Source organism: Coenobita brevimanus, chromosome 44 (genome assembly GCF_032717465.1).
Source record: "Coenobita brevimanus isolate Jiangsu-jjx chromosome 44, ASM3271746v2, whole genome shotgun sequence".
In the NCBI taxonomy this organism is placed as follows: domain Eukaryota; kingdom Metazoa; phylum Arthropoda; class Malacostraca; order Decapoda; family Coenobitidae; genus Coenobita; species Coenobita brevimanus.
Window position 1 is genome coordinate 5,155,029 of NC_136997.1, and position 18,353 is coordinate 5,173,381.

Consider the following 18,353-nt stretch of genomic DNA (forward strand, 5'->3'; position numbering starts at 1 on the left):
CAAGATTCACCATACACTGTCCATCCGTCATACGCTCCCTGTACACTAACCTGAGGCTCAGCAATGCAATATTTCTCAACAGCCTCAAATTTCTCACTATTTATCTTCCCATGATAGACTACATGCTTCAACTGGTTATCTACATGCTGTCTGCACTCCATCACTATTTCTTCACTAATTGACTTCAACTGGTCGTCTACATGCTGTCTGCACTCCGCCACTATTCCCTCACTAATCTTCAGATGGTTGTCCACATGCTGTCTGCACTCTGTCACTATTCCCTCGCTAATCTTCAGCTGGTTTTCCACATGCTGTTTGCACTCCGTCACTATTTCTTCATTAACTGTCTTCAATTGTTCATCTACATGCTGTTTACACTGTCACATTATTGCTTACCTCACACTTCTCCTGGTCTAGCTTGGCAACACTTCCTCCGTAAGCTGTTGCTGTTCTTCCTTGTTTTCCCCAATGAATGCATCTGGCTGTCCTTGCATGGTCAGTTGTAATTCCCCCTGTTGCTCCTGCAATGCCTCCCGAAGACGTTCATATCGTTCTTTCTCTTCTTCATTCTGTGCCTGTAATTGTTCTTTGATTTCTTTCTTCTGTGCCTGTAATTGTTCTTCGAGCTTTTTCTGTCCAGCATTCTGTGCTGCCTGTAGTTGTTCTTTAATTTCGTTTCTGAACTTTTTCTGTTCATCACTTTGGGCCTGTAATTGTGCTTGGAGTTTTTTCTGTCCTTCACTCTGTGCCTCTAGTTTTTCACTCTGTTCCTATATTAGCTTCACGATTGTTGCCAGGGAAATTTCCTCCTCCTGACCAGCTCTTGACCTTGTTTTCACACCTTCCGCTTCCATGTCGATGGTTAGACTCACTGCAACCGTGAAATTATCCCCACTCCTGACACCAGTGTTACGTCCCCGTTCCCACACTGCCACAGGCTCCAACAGCAGTAGTACAGTACAGGAAGGACGTTGCCCAGTGAGTTGTTCTTCTTATGGTCAGCCTTTAGGTGTGCAGTACACAAGATCAGCTGAGGCGAAAATAAACACCGACTCCTTAAAGTTCACTGTCTTTATTTTCCAAATAATTCCACTTAATTCTTTCCAACTTCACTGTTCTCGCAAGCACTGGAGCTATACATACTTTACTAACTGTTATAACACTCAATGCTCAACACTTCACTGTTTTCTCAACTTCCAGTGATATACAAACTTCAATAACCCGTCACTGTTTGCCACTGTTTTCACAAGTACCAAAAATATACAATATTCACAGACAGTAATTACACTTAATGCTTGCAAAGCAACTCTCCACAAACTTCACTAACAGCACTGCACCAAAACCGACTGCACTTCACTCACACTGAACTGAAACTCGACTAAACTCCAAACTGACTGACTAACTAAGCTCTTCCCCATCCTTATATAAGTTAGAAACGTCCACTTCTCCAACATTCTAGGACATACTGTCTTGCATCAGCACCTAACAACAACAGTTACCAACTACGAGACAGCAAAACATGCTAGAGCTTTCCTACATTTCATAACACTCCAAATCATTTACCATACGAACTTGAATTACATAATATAACAAGCAGTCACTTAAATAAAACATTATAGAGAAAAGGAGCATAAAAATTAATGCACAACTTACAAAATAACTGCGCTCACAAACAGCAGGCTAACTGGCAACTGACTCGTACCGATAAGGGAATTACGGTACCAGAAACGTCTCGAAGGTACGAGACTACCTAACTGGCAAATCCCCCTTCATAACAATACCTAAGTATGAGTGAGTATTTTCTCGTGAATAACTTTAGAGGTAGGAGTTAATATCCTGGAATGAGGTCGCCAATTCTCACGGGGTTTTCTAGAATACGCAATATTAAAGGATAATATTCAATAATACTGAGAGCAGGACAATAAATTGTCTTGTGAAAATCAAGCAATGATTGCTTTATGCCGGCTTACTTCGCCGATTCTCTAAGCACGAGAATTTATAAACTTTCTCAACAGTACACAGCAGAGACTAATTATTCACACATGCTGTTTATTGGTACTGTTGGCCTCTGGAGAAAGTGACTCCACCCCTGACAATCAATAACTAATGCTATTAATGATAAACAAGTTCTTGCTGATGCAATTAACTCCTAGATGGCACAGCGGATTTGAGTTAATACAAAAGGACTGGCCTAAGTACCAGTTATCAATAGCAAAGTGTTTATGCAAGCTAGGAGCTGCAACTAGAATAAGCTTATGGAGAAATAAAACACGAGTTTACATTACATTAAGCTCAAGAAAAAGGCCTGCTAATTTATTGATTACAAAGAAATAAATTTACGTTACATTTCTAAATGATTTCATAATAAGGAGATCGCACTCACTCGCTCACTCAGAAGCTAACTCTTAAACCTAGGAAAAACGAAAAGAAATACTGGTCAAAAAAGTGGAGAAAGTGGATGACTGGACGTCGTTGCTGAGGAAGGACACTGCCACACACACTACCTGCTTCCATGGCTCACAAATCTTGACTGTCTTCAAATCGTTAGAGGCAAGTGTCGAGCCGCACGGGCTAACGGCTAGAATGAGCAAAACACGCCCATAACAAAGTACTCAGCGGAGGTGCTAAAGTCGCACACAAAGACGATCATTTATGACACAGTGAAAAATTGTTCTGAAAACACTCCCGATTGGGTGAATACGTAACAGTTAAACTGAGCGATAAATACTGGGATTCCACTAGAATTCGCGATTTCCCACCAAAGTTAATATCACGAGTTTATTCATATATTTAATTGCGCCGACTTGTGACATATATATATATATATATATATATATATATATATATATATATATATATATTAGGCTGCTTCCCCCAAGGAAAGGGAGGTAGCCGAGACAGGACGACACACTCCCCATTTACTCACCCATTCAAACACATTCATTCGCCTCTTAGCCCCAAAGGGGAGAACGGACAGATCCTCACCACACCACACCACACAAGGGTCAACTGCGCAATGCAATCAGTGACATCCGCAGCAGGGACCGACAGCAGAACTGGTTTACCCCTGCCACATCATAACAGACCCATCCCCTTACCTGCACCTGACCTGACTAGCTGATCAGACCAAATGCGGGAGAATATCCCCTCAGGGCTGCATCATCATTTATTCATTCACAATTTCTCTCCATTTATTTCTGTCACGCACAGCCACTCTTCCTTGCTCGACAGACATCCCTCTCGCATCCAGTGCTCTCTTCACACTGTCCATCCATCCTATTCGTGGTCTTCCTCTCAGTCTTACACCTCTTACATCAGATCTAGTTATCTTTTTCACCAATTGCTCATTATCCATTCTCTCCATATGCCCAAACCATTGCAACACCCTCTGCTCAACTCTACCAGCCATCTCCCAAACAACTCCAGTTCTCCTTCGCACTTCATCGTTTCGCACCCGATCCATACGCGTCACTCCACACATACTCCTCAGACACCTCATCTCCATTACATTCAAACTTTTCCTCTCTGCTGCACCCATAATCCATGTTTCAGCCCCATATAATGCAGTCGGTACCACAACACCTTCATACAGCCTTCTGTTTACATCCATTCTAAGCGAACGACATTTAAACACTTTTTTCATTCCTCCCAGCACCTTTCCTACTTCATTTATTCTAAACTTCACTTCTGCATCTATTCTTCCATCCACAACAACATGTGACCCTAGATATTTAAAACAATCTACCTCCTCAACCAACTCACCATTGAAAACTATATTCATCCCCCTACCATCTATCAACCTCGTACACTTCATCACTTTACTCTTATTCTCATTTACTTTCAATTTCCTCCTTTCACACACCCTTCCAAACTCCTCTACCAACTGCCTCAATCTCTCCTCTGAATCAGTCATCAGCGCAGTATCATCTGCAAACAGTAGTTGCTTCAGATTCCACTCTCCACCATCAACATTCACCAGACTCAGACCTCCACCTAAAACTCTTGCATTCACCTCCCTTACAACACCATCCATGTAAATATTAAACAACCAAGGCGACATCACACATCCCTGTCGCAGCCCCACTCTCACGGGAAACCAATCACTCACAGCATTTCCCACTCTTACACACGCTCTACTATTTACATAAAAACTTTTCACCCCTTTTAGTAACCTACCATCAAGTCCATACAATCTTAAAACAGTCCATAAGGCACACTCTACCATATATATATATATATATATATATATATATATATATATATATATATATATATATATATATATATATATATATATATATATTTATATATATATATATATATATATATATATATATATATATATATATATATATATATTTATATATATATATTTATATATATATATATATATATATATATATATATATATATATATATATATATATATATGGGATAATGGTGGAATTCCAGAAGAGTGGAAAAATGGAGTGATTATTAAAATACCAAAAAAGGGAGATTTAAGTGCGTGTGGCAATTGGAGGGGGATAACTTTGACACCTGTAGTTGCAAAAGTCTTTTCCAAAATCTTGTTGAACAGAATAGAGCCAGTAATTGATAAAACTTTAAGAGAAGAACAAGCGGGATTTAGAAAGGGTCGAGGTTGTAATGATCAGATTTTTATTGTAAGGCATCTAATGCAACAAGCTAATGAGATGAAAATGCCACTTAACATGTGTTTTGTGGATTTTGAAAAGGCGTTTGAAAGTGTTTCACGTGGAGCTATGTTGAAAATTATGAGATTCTATGGTATACCAGAAAAGTTTGTAAATATTATTAGAAGCCTGCATGAAGGTACTTTTTGTAAGGTAATGGTTGGTGGTTCTTTGAGTGATCCATTTCAAGTTAGGTCAGGAGTGATTCAAGGAGGAGTTCTTTCGCCATTGTTGTTTGTTTTGGTTATGGATTATGTTATGAAAAAGGTTGTAAGGAGAACAGGTGCAGGAATTAACTGGACAGAAAATAAGAAGCTGATGGATTTGGACTATGCTGATGATATTGTACTGATTTGCGGAAGTATTTACGAGATGCAGAGGGTGCTCGATTGTCTGGTGGAGGAAGGAGAAAAAGTGGGATTGGTAATAAATTGTGGAAAGACTGAAATTATTAATATGAACGTGGAGAACTAAATCGATTGTGTAATTGGGAATAATGTGGTGAAGAATGTAGAAAACTTTAAATATCTGGGAACGATTGTATCATCTAATGGATCATTAAACAATGAAATTGAGGAGAGTATTAGACAGGCTTGGCGAGCTGTTGGAATGTTGAAATCTGTTTGGAATAATAATATGCTTTCGGTACATACTAAAGTGAAAATTTACAAGTCCATGGTTAGACCCATTTTAATTTACGGGCATGAGTCATGGTACAGTACAATTGCAACAGATCAGAAAGTATTAGGATTTGAGAATAAAATACTGAGAAGGATTCTTGGGGTAAAGTGGCAAGACAGAGTTACAAATGAAAGAGTAAGGGATATTACGAGAGTGGAACCAGTTAATGAATATGTGAGACTGTCTCGCTGGAAGTGGCTGGGGTACATATACAGAAAAGAAGGTTGTTTAATACAGGATGTGCCAGAGTGGATTGCTAGAGGAAGAAGAGGTAGAGGTAGGCAGGGGGAAACCTGGTTGAGGACAATGAAAAAAGAAGCAGGAGAGGAGTGTTGGTGGGACCTGAAGGAGATGGCAAGAGACAAATATTGGTGGAGAGAGTTCATTGAGGCCCTATGCATCCCGTGGGGTGCCACAGGAAATGATTGATTGATTGATTGATTGATGTATGTATCTATATATATATATATATATATATATATATATATATATATATATATATATATATATATATATATATATATATATATATATATATATTTATATATATATTATATATATATATATATATATATATATATATATATATATATATATATATATGTGTGCAGCCTCTGTGGTACAGTGGTAGAGTGTGCGTTTTGTACACGCGTCGACCAGGGTTCACGCCCCGCCAGGTTAATAAACTTTGAGAGTGTTCACCCGGCCACGTACTGCATTGGCGGACACAAGGGGTGCTGTGGTTGAAGCAGTGTCGCTTACTGTAAAGTATGCTTGCACACAGTCGGCTTGCGCTGGCTGATTACACTTGGTTCACAGACTACACACACATCCTAAGCTACTCCAACACTACAATTACACTTACAAGCATTTCTCACCCTTCATTCAATCTCTACCAGACAGCCTAAGCCACTTGGTAGAGATACATTGGCTGTATCATCCCGACTTCGGTCGGTATAGGTTGGTCCTGCAGTGGATACTCAAACGGCTGCTGCTACTGATTATATATATATATATATATATATATATATATATATATATATATATATATATATATATATATATATATATAGATATATGAGGCGCTGAGTTCATTACCGGGCTAAGCGCCAAAAGTAGAAAATGCCAGAAAATCCATTTAAAGTCTGGCGACATTAAAACTTTGATATCTTGGTAATCGCTTGTGTTTTTTTGATGTGTGTGTGTGTTTTTTTATGTAGCTTACGGTATTTTCTTTATTGCAAATAATCTCTGTTTTGCACTATCTGTCATTAATCATGATGATATCGTGTGAAGAAGTAAAATTTTGTCCCCCACTGCTGGACCGATCGGTCAAGAAAATATGTTTATCGTAATAATAACTAAAGAAATTCATCATAAGATTTCAATAACATATTAGCGTAATGTCTCAGGAGTGTCATACTGTTGAATAAAATCGAAGTTCTATGACATAACTATTATTATTTTCACAATAATAGCAGTTGAAAGGTCGGAAATTTGTGCGTGTTTTTCTCGGAGTTTTTAACCACCTATAAACACGAACCACATCACAAACATCAAGAAAAACATAATAAATTATTATATTGCTGATAATAATACAAAAGTAAGACAGCATTCAATGTATGAGGACATTATTAGAAAACCCCTGTAACCTGAATGATAAAAAAAAATGAACCCGTAACCTGATTAAAAAAAAAAAAAAAAAATGCCACGAGTACCAGTAACTTCACAAACACAGCGAGAAAATAATAATACTAATAATGGTTAAAAAATATTATAATAATAATGGGAAAGCAGCAAGTTACTTTGCACTACAGCTGCTGGTGGGAATAGTGTCAGGTGTCAGCTTATTGGCTAGCTGCAGTGCGACCCGACTATCTGCTTGGCCAGCTTCAAGGGGGGTAAGGAAAGGGGCTGGGATATAGCCTGGTAATGCTTTCACATTCTCTTCAACACCAGGGGGAGTCGACACAAGGAACATAGGAAAGGCTGAACTCATAGGAAAAGCGACCATACAGCTGGCAGAATTCTGGACCTAGTTGCCCGCCTTGAGCACTAGTGTGGAACCAGACTGGTTTTTTTTTTGCTGCGTGGCACGACAGCGCAACACACATGTCTACTTAACCAGGAGTTTGACCCATTTGTAGGTTGTATCTTAGCACTTTTTTACTTATAATGTATAGAGGGATGGTTTAGCTACTTGTTGGTGCGTGTAGGTGCTTGGCGGCCAGTTTGGCGCTTAGCCCGGTAATGAACTCAGCGCCTCATATATATGTGTATATATATATATATATATATATATATAGAGAGAGAGAGAGAGAGAGAGAGAGAGAGAGAGAGAGCACATTTTAACTTCAATCTCCCAACCACTCCCACTCTCTTTACAGGAATAATATTGTCGTATGCTAAAGACAGTATTCAGTCCAAAGACTCAACATGTACCGGGCCAGCAGCAGCAGTACAGCACCTATATTTCCTTGAATACTGGCTTATATAAAATAGCTTCTTTACCAAATTTAATAACCATCTCCATCACTCTACACAGACAGGAATTTAAAAACACCCTTCAATTCCCCTCATTAACCAATTGCTTCCGTTGGAAGAGCAACTTAAATCTCTGGGATCTACCTTGGATCAATACAAGAGCATCTCTTAAATGTCTTGAAAACACTTGCAAGTACAACATTCGGGGATCATAAGAATCTCTGAGAAGGGCATGCTGTAGAAACAGTTAATACGAACGACAGTGACATAGGCCCACCTTTTTCATCACAAATTTGGACACAGCAAAATGACTAATAACATAAAATAAAAAATTACAGGGCTAACAAAATAATCGAAAAACAACAAATTCCTAATTTAGGATCGTAAGATAATGAGAAGCAGACAGTTTATTGATTCATATCAGGACCCATCCCAACAATGTCTCTGAATACAGTATTATGTCATTCCTCACAACAGAAAACCCATCCAATAAATTATTCAACTCGGAATGACTGAAAAGCTATCCATCCCTATCCTCTCAGCACTACACAGACACACACATAGCCACCACATCTATTCAAACTTTAGTCAAACAACATCTTCCATTAACCACCAACAGAGATCTGCTCCAAAGTTGTCCTACCCATGAAGACAATTGCATCTAGCCATACTACAATACAGCCATCACTCTCCCTTGCATCAGTTCGAACACAAAATTCAGTTCCAAAACTATGCCCACACGGCAATGCAGAACCCCCACACCACAATACACATACTTCATCCACCTAAGTATTACAGCCTAGACAAACCTTTCACATAACCTCAACAAAAGGCCTCTGGAAGTGTCTGGTCGAAGAGACCGGAGGCCTGCGATTCACTGAGTTCACGTCCAGAGGAGCCTGGGGTTGCAACAACAGCATATACTGTATTTAGAACTAACCTTAGCCGACTTGATGCAATATTAATTTCAAAGAAATAATTTATTTGACTTTTCTAGTACAGTAAGCTACTCAACTACGAAAACTCGAACTACATCTGAGCAGACCACTCTAATACCTGAAATACCTGCGCTCTTTCCATTGACTAGCCAAATTCTCATTTCTTACTCTGAGCTTAAACATCCCTTCAGAACTGTTCCTCCAGTTTTAATAGTCGACACCCTTGCAACACAATACACAGCCTTATCATTTGTAGCCAAGCATTCACAGTAATGATTCCATAACTGTTAATTTATCTTTACAAAGTGAACCATGTGAACACCTAAAATTTCATTCATATTCATCTGTCTCTTACATGTTATTCAGATTTTTCATAGTATAATTCAGAAAGGTTTCTTTAGTCCTATAAAGTGAAGTAGTTTTCCACTACGTAAGTAGACCAATATCACTCTATTATACCATTCCTTCCTCCAGAGGACGGATTCCTGGTTCAAGACGCTCTTACCACGCTGGTATCGGGGACGCTCCGAGGTCACACCGTTCTGTTGGTCACAGACGACCACAGTCAGTCTCTGCTGAACGTGGGTCAGGTGGTGTCGGCTGCTGAAACCTTCCACACGCCTGTCATCCTTGCCTCCCAACACTCAATCCTCCATACCACTCATCCTGCCCACCATACCCAAGGCTCCCTCCTCACTGCCATCCTCCTCTTCCACCAGGATCCCACCGCCTTCCTGCTTCTCTTGGCAGACAACAAACACTGGAACCCTAGCTACCTCGTCCTCTTCTGTCTAGATCCGCACCTCAGCACCACCACCTTCCTCAGCCACCCTGTCATCCAGCGCTCCAGATTCTTCCTACTCTTCCAGGTAGCAGTCCATGCCAGTCACACCCGCCTCCTCATCTACACCTCCAGACCAGTACACCGTGACAAATTGGGTTGGTCTGTCACCAAGACGCCCATGGGAGTGTGGAGTCCTGATAAGTTTCTCAGTCGGCTGGCACTCTTTCCTCCTCGCTTCTACGATTTTGGAGGTCAAGTTCTGAAGGTGCCAGTGCTGTGCTATGATGAACCATTCCTTTATTTGGACAAAAAAGGTAGCTGTACGGGAGCAAACTCAGAAGTTGCACATATCATAGCCAAAAAACTTAACTTTGGGATGGTATACATCGAAATGGAAGAAGTAGTGTGGGGTGCCAAAAAGAATGGGACATGGGATGGAATGTTTGGTGAGCTGATGTATAAAGGGAAAGATTTAGTGATCAATGCACAGGACATTAGTGCTGATGCAATCAGTGACTTTGATTGGACCTACCCATACTGGGAAACCAGTTTTGGAATCATTCTGGAGGTACCTCAGCCATTACCCCAATGGAGGAACATCCTCTACCCCTTTTCCCCATTAACTTGGGGTTTGGTGTTTGTCACCACGGTGGTGATTTCCTCTGCATTGGCGTTCCTTGTTCACAGACTCCATCACGTCAGCGACCCCATCGGTATCGCTCTCCAGGTGACAAACCATACAGACACAACCCGCACTTTACTTTCCCTATGTCATAAAAGAACTAACCCTTTATTTCCAGATCTCATCTCCTGTTTCTTTGTGATCTGTCAATTAACTTGTCCTTGACAATATTTAATGTATTAGTTGTTTTGGCAGAACACTTATTTTGTCATTGTTATCTCCATTGGTTTCCAAGAACTTATCCTTGATCAGTCAAACTACATCATGTTCCTGTGGCAACTGCACTCATTCTATCTCCTTTTGCATAGATCCATCTCCTTTCCTGTAGGAATAAGACACTCCTTCTCTGTTGGAAGTGTTCATTCTCGTATTCCGGACTGTCTCACCTTGAACACAATTTCAGTGCCTAACGTACGTATCATCAGCGCTAAACTTACTGGGGGAAAACGGATTCACTGTTGCTACTAGCTATACAGAGTGTCCTGTGAGATTTTTTAGAAACTTAAGGAGGTTACCCTATGGAGAATTTTTGACTGAAAAATTTTATAATTATCAACTAGGTTCCAATTCTCAGTCTTTACCGAGCAAGAGCTACTGATGATCTTAAGAGCGAAAATAGTGCCACGAGTAATTAACCCATAAGGACATAAGCAACTGTATCTTTGTAACGGTTAAGCATTGGACCCATATTGATAATAATTATTTTGTACTCAAAATAAGACCTGGATTAACCTCCAGAAATTTCTAAAAAATCTCGCAGGGATATACATATATAACTTCTGTAAATCAAGTACAGTGGTAGTAGTAGTTGTTGTTCCCTAGGCAGTCTGGCCAAACAGCCCCAATTCCCTAAGAGACCGGGCTTTCCCACAGAACTCTCAAGGAGTGTATGTTGTGTTGTTGGCGCAGGCGATTGTGTGCAATGCAGTCTTCCATAATGTGCTTAGTAGTATAGGGTACTGCTTTGCATCCTGGACAGGCATCAGCAACTGAGTCATCTAACCTCTTCTGATAACTCAAGAGGGCTGGATGATGCCTACATCCCAGCCTGGCCAGGTGGACCTTGTCCCCACGAGGGAGGTAGGATTCAGAACTGTGGATATGTGGCTGTGTGTTGTCTTTAAGTGACTGAATGAAGCGGCGAGTGATATGAGTATGGATATGGTTCTGGAAGCTGATTTGAGTGGGCGAGGTGGGAGAGATGACAGTATTTGTGCATGATATTGTGTACTGGGTGTTGTTTTGATATTCCTTGGTGTGTGTGTGGCTGTGCTGCCATGTAGTGTAGTGGATGGAGTGGGTTTGTGGAGGCTGCAACAAGAATTTGTTTGCTTCTCATGTCTAGATGATTCTTGACTTTGAGGACTTTGGTTTCTTGGTGTAGGTGGTCTGTAGGTGTAGTAGCTGTGCAGCCTATGATTATCATTAAGGCCTTGTTGTGTATGGTTTGTAGGATGTTCTACAATGTTTTAGTGAGGTTAGAGGCCCAAATATGGCTTGCATAATTCATCGCTGAACGTATACTGTATATTGTTTGTATTGTAAATGTACACTCTGCGATCCAGTCTTTTGCACGGTCAAAAGGGACAAAATCAAGTTGCTGGTGATAACCACTGCATGTTGGAACAGTCGGGAACTCAGATTGACGGAGACTCTCTCCCAGTAGCGGCCTCTTCGGTTGCATTTGTTACTTTTTAAGTGACCAAGTTAAGAGTGGTAGCATGCCAAAATGACGAGGTCAGTCTCCAACTCAGCCAACCAAGCCTGACCTTCGCAATTTCCCAAAATGCTCCTGGGATACACATTAACAAGCTACTAGGTCAACTCTATACAACCAGTTCTCAAGGGTTATACAAACAATAAAGTTTGAGAGGGAGGAAATGTGTATTAACAAGACTCAAAAAAAAAAAAAAAATGTAGAAGTCTTCCCATCAACTAGCCTTACAGAATAATCCTGAATCACTTAGCACGTTATTCAACAAACATATGGCCCTAATATCAAAGTCCACAAAACTTAGTCCCTTTGTCCCAGGTTCAGTCCAATGTAGCTCTCCATAATTGTCCTTCTGAGTTCATAGTTCACTGGTTTGGTCTTCTTGACATTGACTTCCACACTGGGACCTTGACCTCAACATTGGGACTTTTACTTCCACACTGGGGCCTTGACTTCCGCACTGGGACTTTGACCTCCACACTTGGACCCGTTCACTATCCAGCTCACAGAATACGATGGAGGTGAGCAGGAACTCTCAGGACTCGCTCTTCCAATGAGGCCAATGGCATCACCTTGCGTGATCAACGCAACACTTCAGAATTCCTTGGAGGGGGGGGGAGGATGACGACAGTACCGACCATCCGTCACAGTTCACAGTCGGTGAGCGAGTGACACGCCAGTATTGCATGGTGGAAAGGGGGGGAGGATGACAGCTTACACAATTTAAAATTTTCATTATTATAGACTTGTGACAGACTCAGTGTGATGCCTTTCCCCTTACAATTGATTACCTGAAAAAAATAACTTTCCTTTGTTAAAATAATTACTCTCCACCAACCTCTCTCTATACCCTTGCATAAAAAAAACACTAAAAATCATTGTGCCTCACACCCCCTTGTGCATGCATATTTTATGCTGGATTACATGACCGTAGGCACATATTCCTACATGTTCGAGATTTTTGCGGGGCGTCACTTTCGTGATGCTTGGGAGCAAGGGATCATACCGCAGGGCATCACTTTTGTGATTCTGTGTCATTTTGAATTCACCTGGGCTTCCAAGTGGTGGCTTGTATCATTTATCAGTACTGCCAATGTCCAACACTAGTCAGCACTCCTAATCTCATCCGTACTCCCATCCATTGTTGACAATTTAGCCATTTCTCCCCATTCTTGACTCCCCTTCCTACCTCCCCTCCATTACCCTCTCCTCTCGCCTGCCTGGCCTTGCTGCGCTAAGTAAGTCTTCCCTGGAAATTTCCACTGATTTCATCCATAGAAATAAGCCCTATGCCCTATTCTTATACCAAATAATATAAAAAAAAAATAAGGTAAGTGATAGTGCCATACACCTTGAATTGGCTAATTATCACCTGACAACACCTCACATGCACTCGTTCGCTAATTTTCGATGTTTATTTCCCCTTGAAATATGCCGTATAATCTATTCTCATAATAAAAATATATATAAGAAAGGAAGGGAGAAGCCTAAGTGATATTTACATTCACCTGGAACTACCTAATTTATTATGTATTGTCTAGATTTCCTGCCAATCATTTCACAGCAAATATATTAGCAGCTGTCACCAGGCTGATATTGGCAGCATTGCACTGCCCCTAGGCAGGCCACCACACCGTATTCTACATTAAGTAAATCTTCCCTGGAATTTTCCACTAATTTCATCCAATGAAATATGCCCTATGCCCTATTCTTATACCAAATAATATATTAAAAAAAGAAATAAGGTAAGTGATAGAGCCATACACCTGGAATTGGCTAATTATCAGCTGACAACACCTCACGTGCACTCGTTCGCTAATTTTCCCTGTTTATTTTCCCTTGAAATATGCCGTATAATCTATTCTCGTAATAAAAATATACATAAGGATGGAAGGGAGAAGCAAAGTTATATTTACATTCACCTGGAACTACCTAATTTATTATGTATTGTCTAGATTTCCTGCCAATCATTTCATAGTGTATATATTAGTAGCCGTAACCAGGCTGACATTGGCAGCATTGCACTCACCCTAGGCAGGCCACCACACTGTACTCAGTTTACTGTCGTTTTTCAAGGTGAAAGCACGTCGGATTCACGCTAAGTGACTGCTGTGGAACATGAACTGGCTAATTTGTCAATGAAAATGATAGAGAGTGACTACGATCTTTCTGGTGAGTAAAACAATGCAAGTGGAAATGTAAATAATGTGTAAACAGCAAGTGAAAGCAATGAATGTAAATATAAGTGAACAGTGGAAAATAGTTTTATAAGTTACTGCAAGTGACAGTGCCTAACACAGTGTAAATAAAATAGAAATGTAAATAATGTAAATAAAATAGAGAATATAAATAGAAATGTAAATGAGTAGTAATATAAGAATACGAGTATATATACTAGGAGTAATGAAAGTGAAAGTTTCACTCTAGCATGTATGAATACCATGAGTTATGAAAGTGAAGGTGGAAGTGACAGATTCACTCTCAACGCTAGTATACAGGACAAGAAAGTGAATGCTACGTATTTTACTGAAAGAGAAATTGAATGCCTACAGTGACAATAAACTACTATTACTGAAGGAAACTTATGGATAAAGACTGTAGATATATATAAGTGTTACACAGTGACAGAAATATAAAGTGTGAGTGTTTTTATGAATGATAAATGACAGAACACCTGCGGCGAACGATCGCAAGTGGGAAGGTCATACGCGCTCGTAATTTTAATTGCTTTCACAGTGTTTTTTTTTTTTTTTTTGGAGTATGCATTCCAAACTCTTTGAGAATCATAGAATAGTGTTTCTAGTGATAATATCAGGCTGTGGTAATCATATTACGGGTTGTCAGGAAGTGTAAAGTGGAGACTTCGTTACCCAACTTCAGAGGTCTCCACAAGTCTTACGGTACTCGACGAAGGCTCAACAAACATCTCAGGAGAAAGCTGAAGGCATGTGCCATATGCATATGTAATTTTGATATTCTAGGACTAATAACTGATTTTTGGCAAATATTTTTAGAGAGTCTGTCGGAGCGCTAATATGTCCGCGGGACATGCAAATCAAAGCAAAACAAGCCCGCGGTTTAAGGGTTAATGTTATAAAGAGACTTAATACTAATAAATTACAGTAGCAAAAAAAATGACTTAAGCACTAGGTCACTTAATCTACATTCTGATCATGTTCACATGGAAACAGCCATACCCTGGCCACACTGTCTCATTAAATCAGACTTTTGGTTGGAAAATAAACAAAATACCACTCATTATCATTTCCAGGCATTACATCCGCCCACGGTTTGGAAAGACCAAAAGCTCAGGGCGACTGGACCTGAACCCCTCAGAATACCCAGTACCCATACTTAAACTCTGTACCTAAATTCACCTACTTGACCAGTCTCCCTCAATAATGTTACTGTGGGGTGTTCCACAGGCTCCTTGCTTGTGAGGGAAACCAATCTACACACCTTCAAAGACACCGGCCGGCCATTCCTATACTGCGACTGTGGGATATTACGTAAGCTCTGTGCTCGAGACCAGTCGGCAGCTATCCTGTCCCCCCCAAAAAAAATTTCTCTACCATGAGTAAATTTTCTCACGCTACTCACGATAAGCAACCAATGACGTATGTCTCTCGCCAGGTATATTACTCACAAGGAGAATACCCTGCAGCAAGGAGAAACTTTGTGCCTAGCTGAGAGTAACACGAGCTGCTCCACTGCGTTCCGTCCAGAGAGACCAAGCGAAGCCAACCTACTTGTCCTAACATGCGAGAGCCCCATAGTTCAATTTGTCCAAGCCATGTGGAAAACTGGAAACTTCCCCTCTCTCTCTGAGCAATCCTATACTGCAGTTTGGGTATTACATACACATGGCGCTCAAGGTTCTCAAAGCAAGTAGGAAACCTCCAAGCGGAGACCTTCAGGTAGAACTTCCCCTCACATGTACAGTTCTCTAGCTCTGGGGGAAAAAAGAAAGTCCTAATTGTGAGATCTCATTTTCCCTAACTAAGCGTAACAATCTAACCTAAAAAAAAAAAAGAATCGAGGTAAGGGAAAAATGACAGTCTATACACCATAGTGTATTCGATTTCACAACATGCAGCCTCCACGCCTCATCTCTCCAAAAGCTGGACAAACCCTAAACAACTACTCAACCCTATTAATCAACCCGAAATTACAACTCATAGGTACTGGTAGAAAAAAATTAATACGCAGGTACAGTCTGGAGAGACCTGGAAAGGCATACCTGACTCCACGTTCCCAGCCAGTTAAGGCAAGGACAAGACGTGCTCAGAGAAAAAGAAATGATTATATACAATTTATACACCATACACCCATCATCTATGCGTATTAATTAACCTGTCACGTCCCGACCGATATCCCCCCTCCGATACCCCCCAATCCCGAGCTATTTTGGAAAAAATTTTTGTTGGCTAAAACATCCCCTTTTGTTGAGAAACAAAGGAAAATCGCCAAGAAAGGGCTTATCAGGGTCCATAAGTGGTCAGAACAGGTGAGCCTCCTCAAGTCAGGTATCATATTCTGCCACTGACGTGTCAGGCTCTCACGTTTTCTATGGTAGGTAATTATGGGAGAAACAACAAAGAACATGTGTACATTTATTGATTTGGAACTAATAAACAATCACAACAACAATATAATGGTTTTTAATGAGATATATAGGAAAACTAAGCATTGTTCCATTGCGCAAGCATAGTGAGTTTGGTCACATTGGTTACACGGTAGTTGCTAAGTTTCTTGTATCAGGAAACATATCATTTTATCTACTTGCATAATACTGTTTCAATGACATTTTACTATTTTTGACTTTATGTACATGTTTCAGCTGTTTACATTCATTACGATGATATTTAGCAAAATGATTGTGCATATTTGCCTACTCAGCGCAATCGCTATGACTCATCTCGCAACATGCATTACATTTTTTTTACTTTCATATTATTGTTTCCATGACATTGTACCATTTTTCAACCAATGTAAATGTTTTCACCTATTTACATTCCTTACGAGGATATTTAGCGAAATGTTAGCACATATTCACGTAGCAAGCACACTCGCTAACACTCGTATTTCTTTTTATTACTTCACTTCCAGTGTACTTCCCCACTTACATTACACCCGTTTCCACTTTATACTACTATTTACATATTTGTGGGCCTTATTTATTACAATGAGCATCAGAATATCGCAGCTTTATACACTCACTAGGAATGTTTCGACTTAGAATATATATTTATGCACTTACATAACAATTTTCCACTCATATTACACCTGTTTCCACTTTATACTACATTTTATATATTTACGGGCCTTATAATTACACTGAGCATCTGGGTGGGGAGGAGATGCTGGTGGGGGAGGTTGGGGAGGAGGAGTGCAGAGGGTTTTCCCACTCGCACTCCTCTTCCCTCGGCCTTCACCCTTCCTCTTTCCCTTACCCTTACGGCCTTGGGGAACATCAGGGGGTTGTGGGGAGGAAGTCCTGGAATATTGGGGAGCATAAGATGTGCTGGGGAGGGGCTCCTCCTCACCTCCTCGCTCCATCACCACACCACGTGATTCACCATGCACTCTCACCGCCCTGGGTGATACGCTCCGTTCCCTCACACCACCACATGAAAGTGATGACTCACTCCCACCACTCTCCCTTTCAGTTACCGCCCCTACACTTTCAATTTCATTCCCCACTCCCTCCACGCCACTTCCGCCCTCCCCAAATAAAACACTAGGCCCATACCTGATAGAACGACATGCTGTCCACTCAGGGCCACGATGAGTGATGATCTCGCGGCCGTACCACGTGGCAGCATGTCCCACGGCTCCGTCCTCGTCTTCGTCCTCATCCTCATCCTTGGTTTCAGGCTCCACATCATGTAGGGGCTGCAGAGAGGTGATTGCATGATGTTTTGGTGCAGGCTGGCCCTCTCTAGTGGCACGATAAGTGACGTAGCGTCGCATCCTTGGGGACGGGATCTCCTCATCACTGCTGCTACTTTCCTCCTCTTCCGGTTGTACATAATCCTTATCTGCCACCTCGTCATCGAGGGGCGAATCACTGTTGCCTGTGAAGGGATCCAGGGCAGCTTGAATTTGATTTTCTGAGAGACCTCTGCACGCCATGTCTGACCTGGGTCACTGCTAACAGGTGAGTGACCAAGGCGAGGGTGAGTAAGGGTTGCACAGAGTCACCAAATGTCCCCACCTGGTGGCAGGTAGGGGAAGGACTCCTGGCCCTATGTACCAAAAATCAAGCGCGAGATTTGAAAATTGTGCAAATTTTGAACCTTGCAATTGCACGACATAATGGGACGTCGATGGGTCTAGCTGTGACAAAACGTTGTGACGTACCCATACGTTGATG

At 40.9% G+C, this 18,353-nt stretch overlaps 1 protein-coding gene across 1 annotated transcript in view; it reads left to right on the plus strand.

Annotated features, from left to right (window-relative positions):
• Positions 1 to 7,811: 7,811 nt before the first annotated feature.
• Positions 7,812 to 18,353, plus strand: part of LOC145397953 (glutamate receptor ionotropic, delta-2-like) — a 137,825-nt gene continuing 127,283 nt past the window's right edge. Inside the window, exons 1-2 of the mRNA XM_080270929.1 lie at positions 7,812 to 7,833; positions 9,272 to 10,308. Coding sequence (XP_080127055.1) covers positions 7,812 to 7,833; positions 9,272 to 10,308 — 1,059 coding nt within the window. The remainder of the gene's footprint in view (positions 7,834 to 9,271; positions 10,309 to 18,353) is intronic.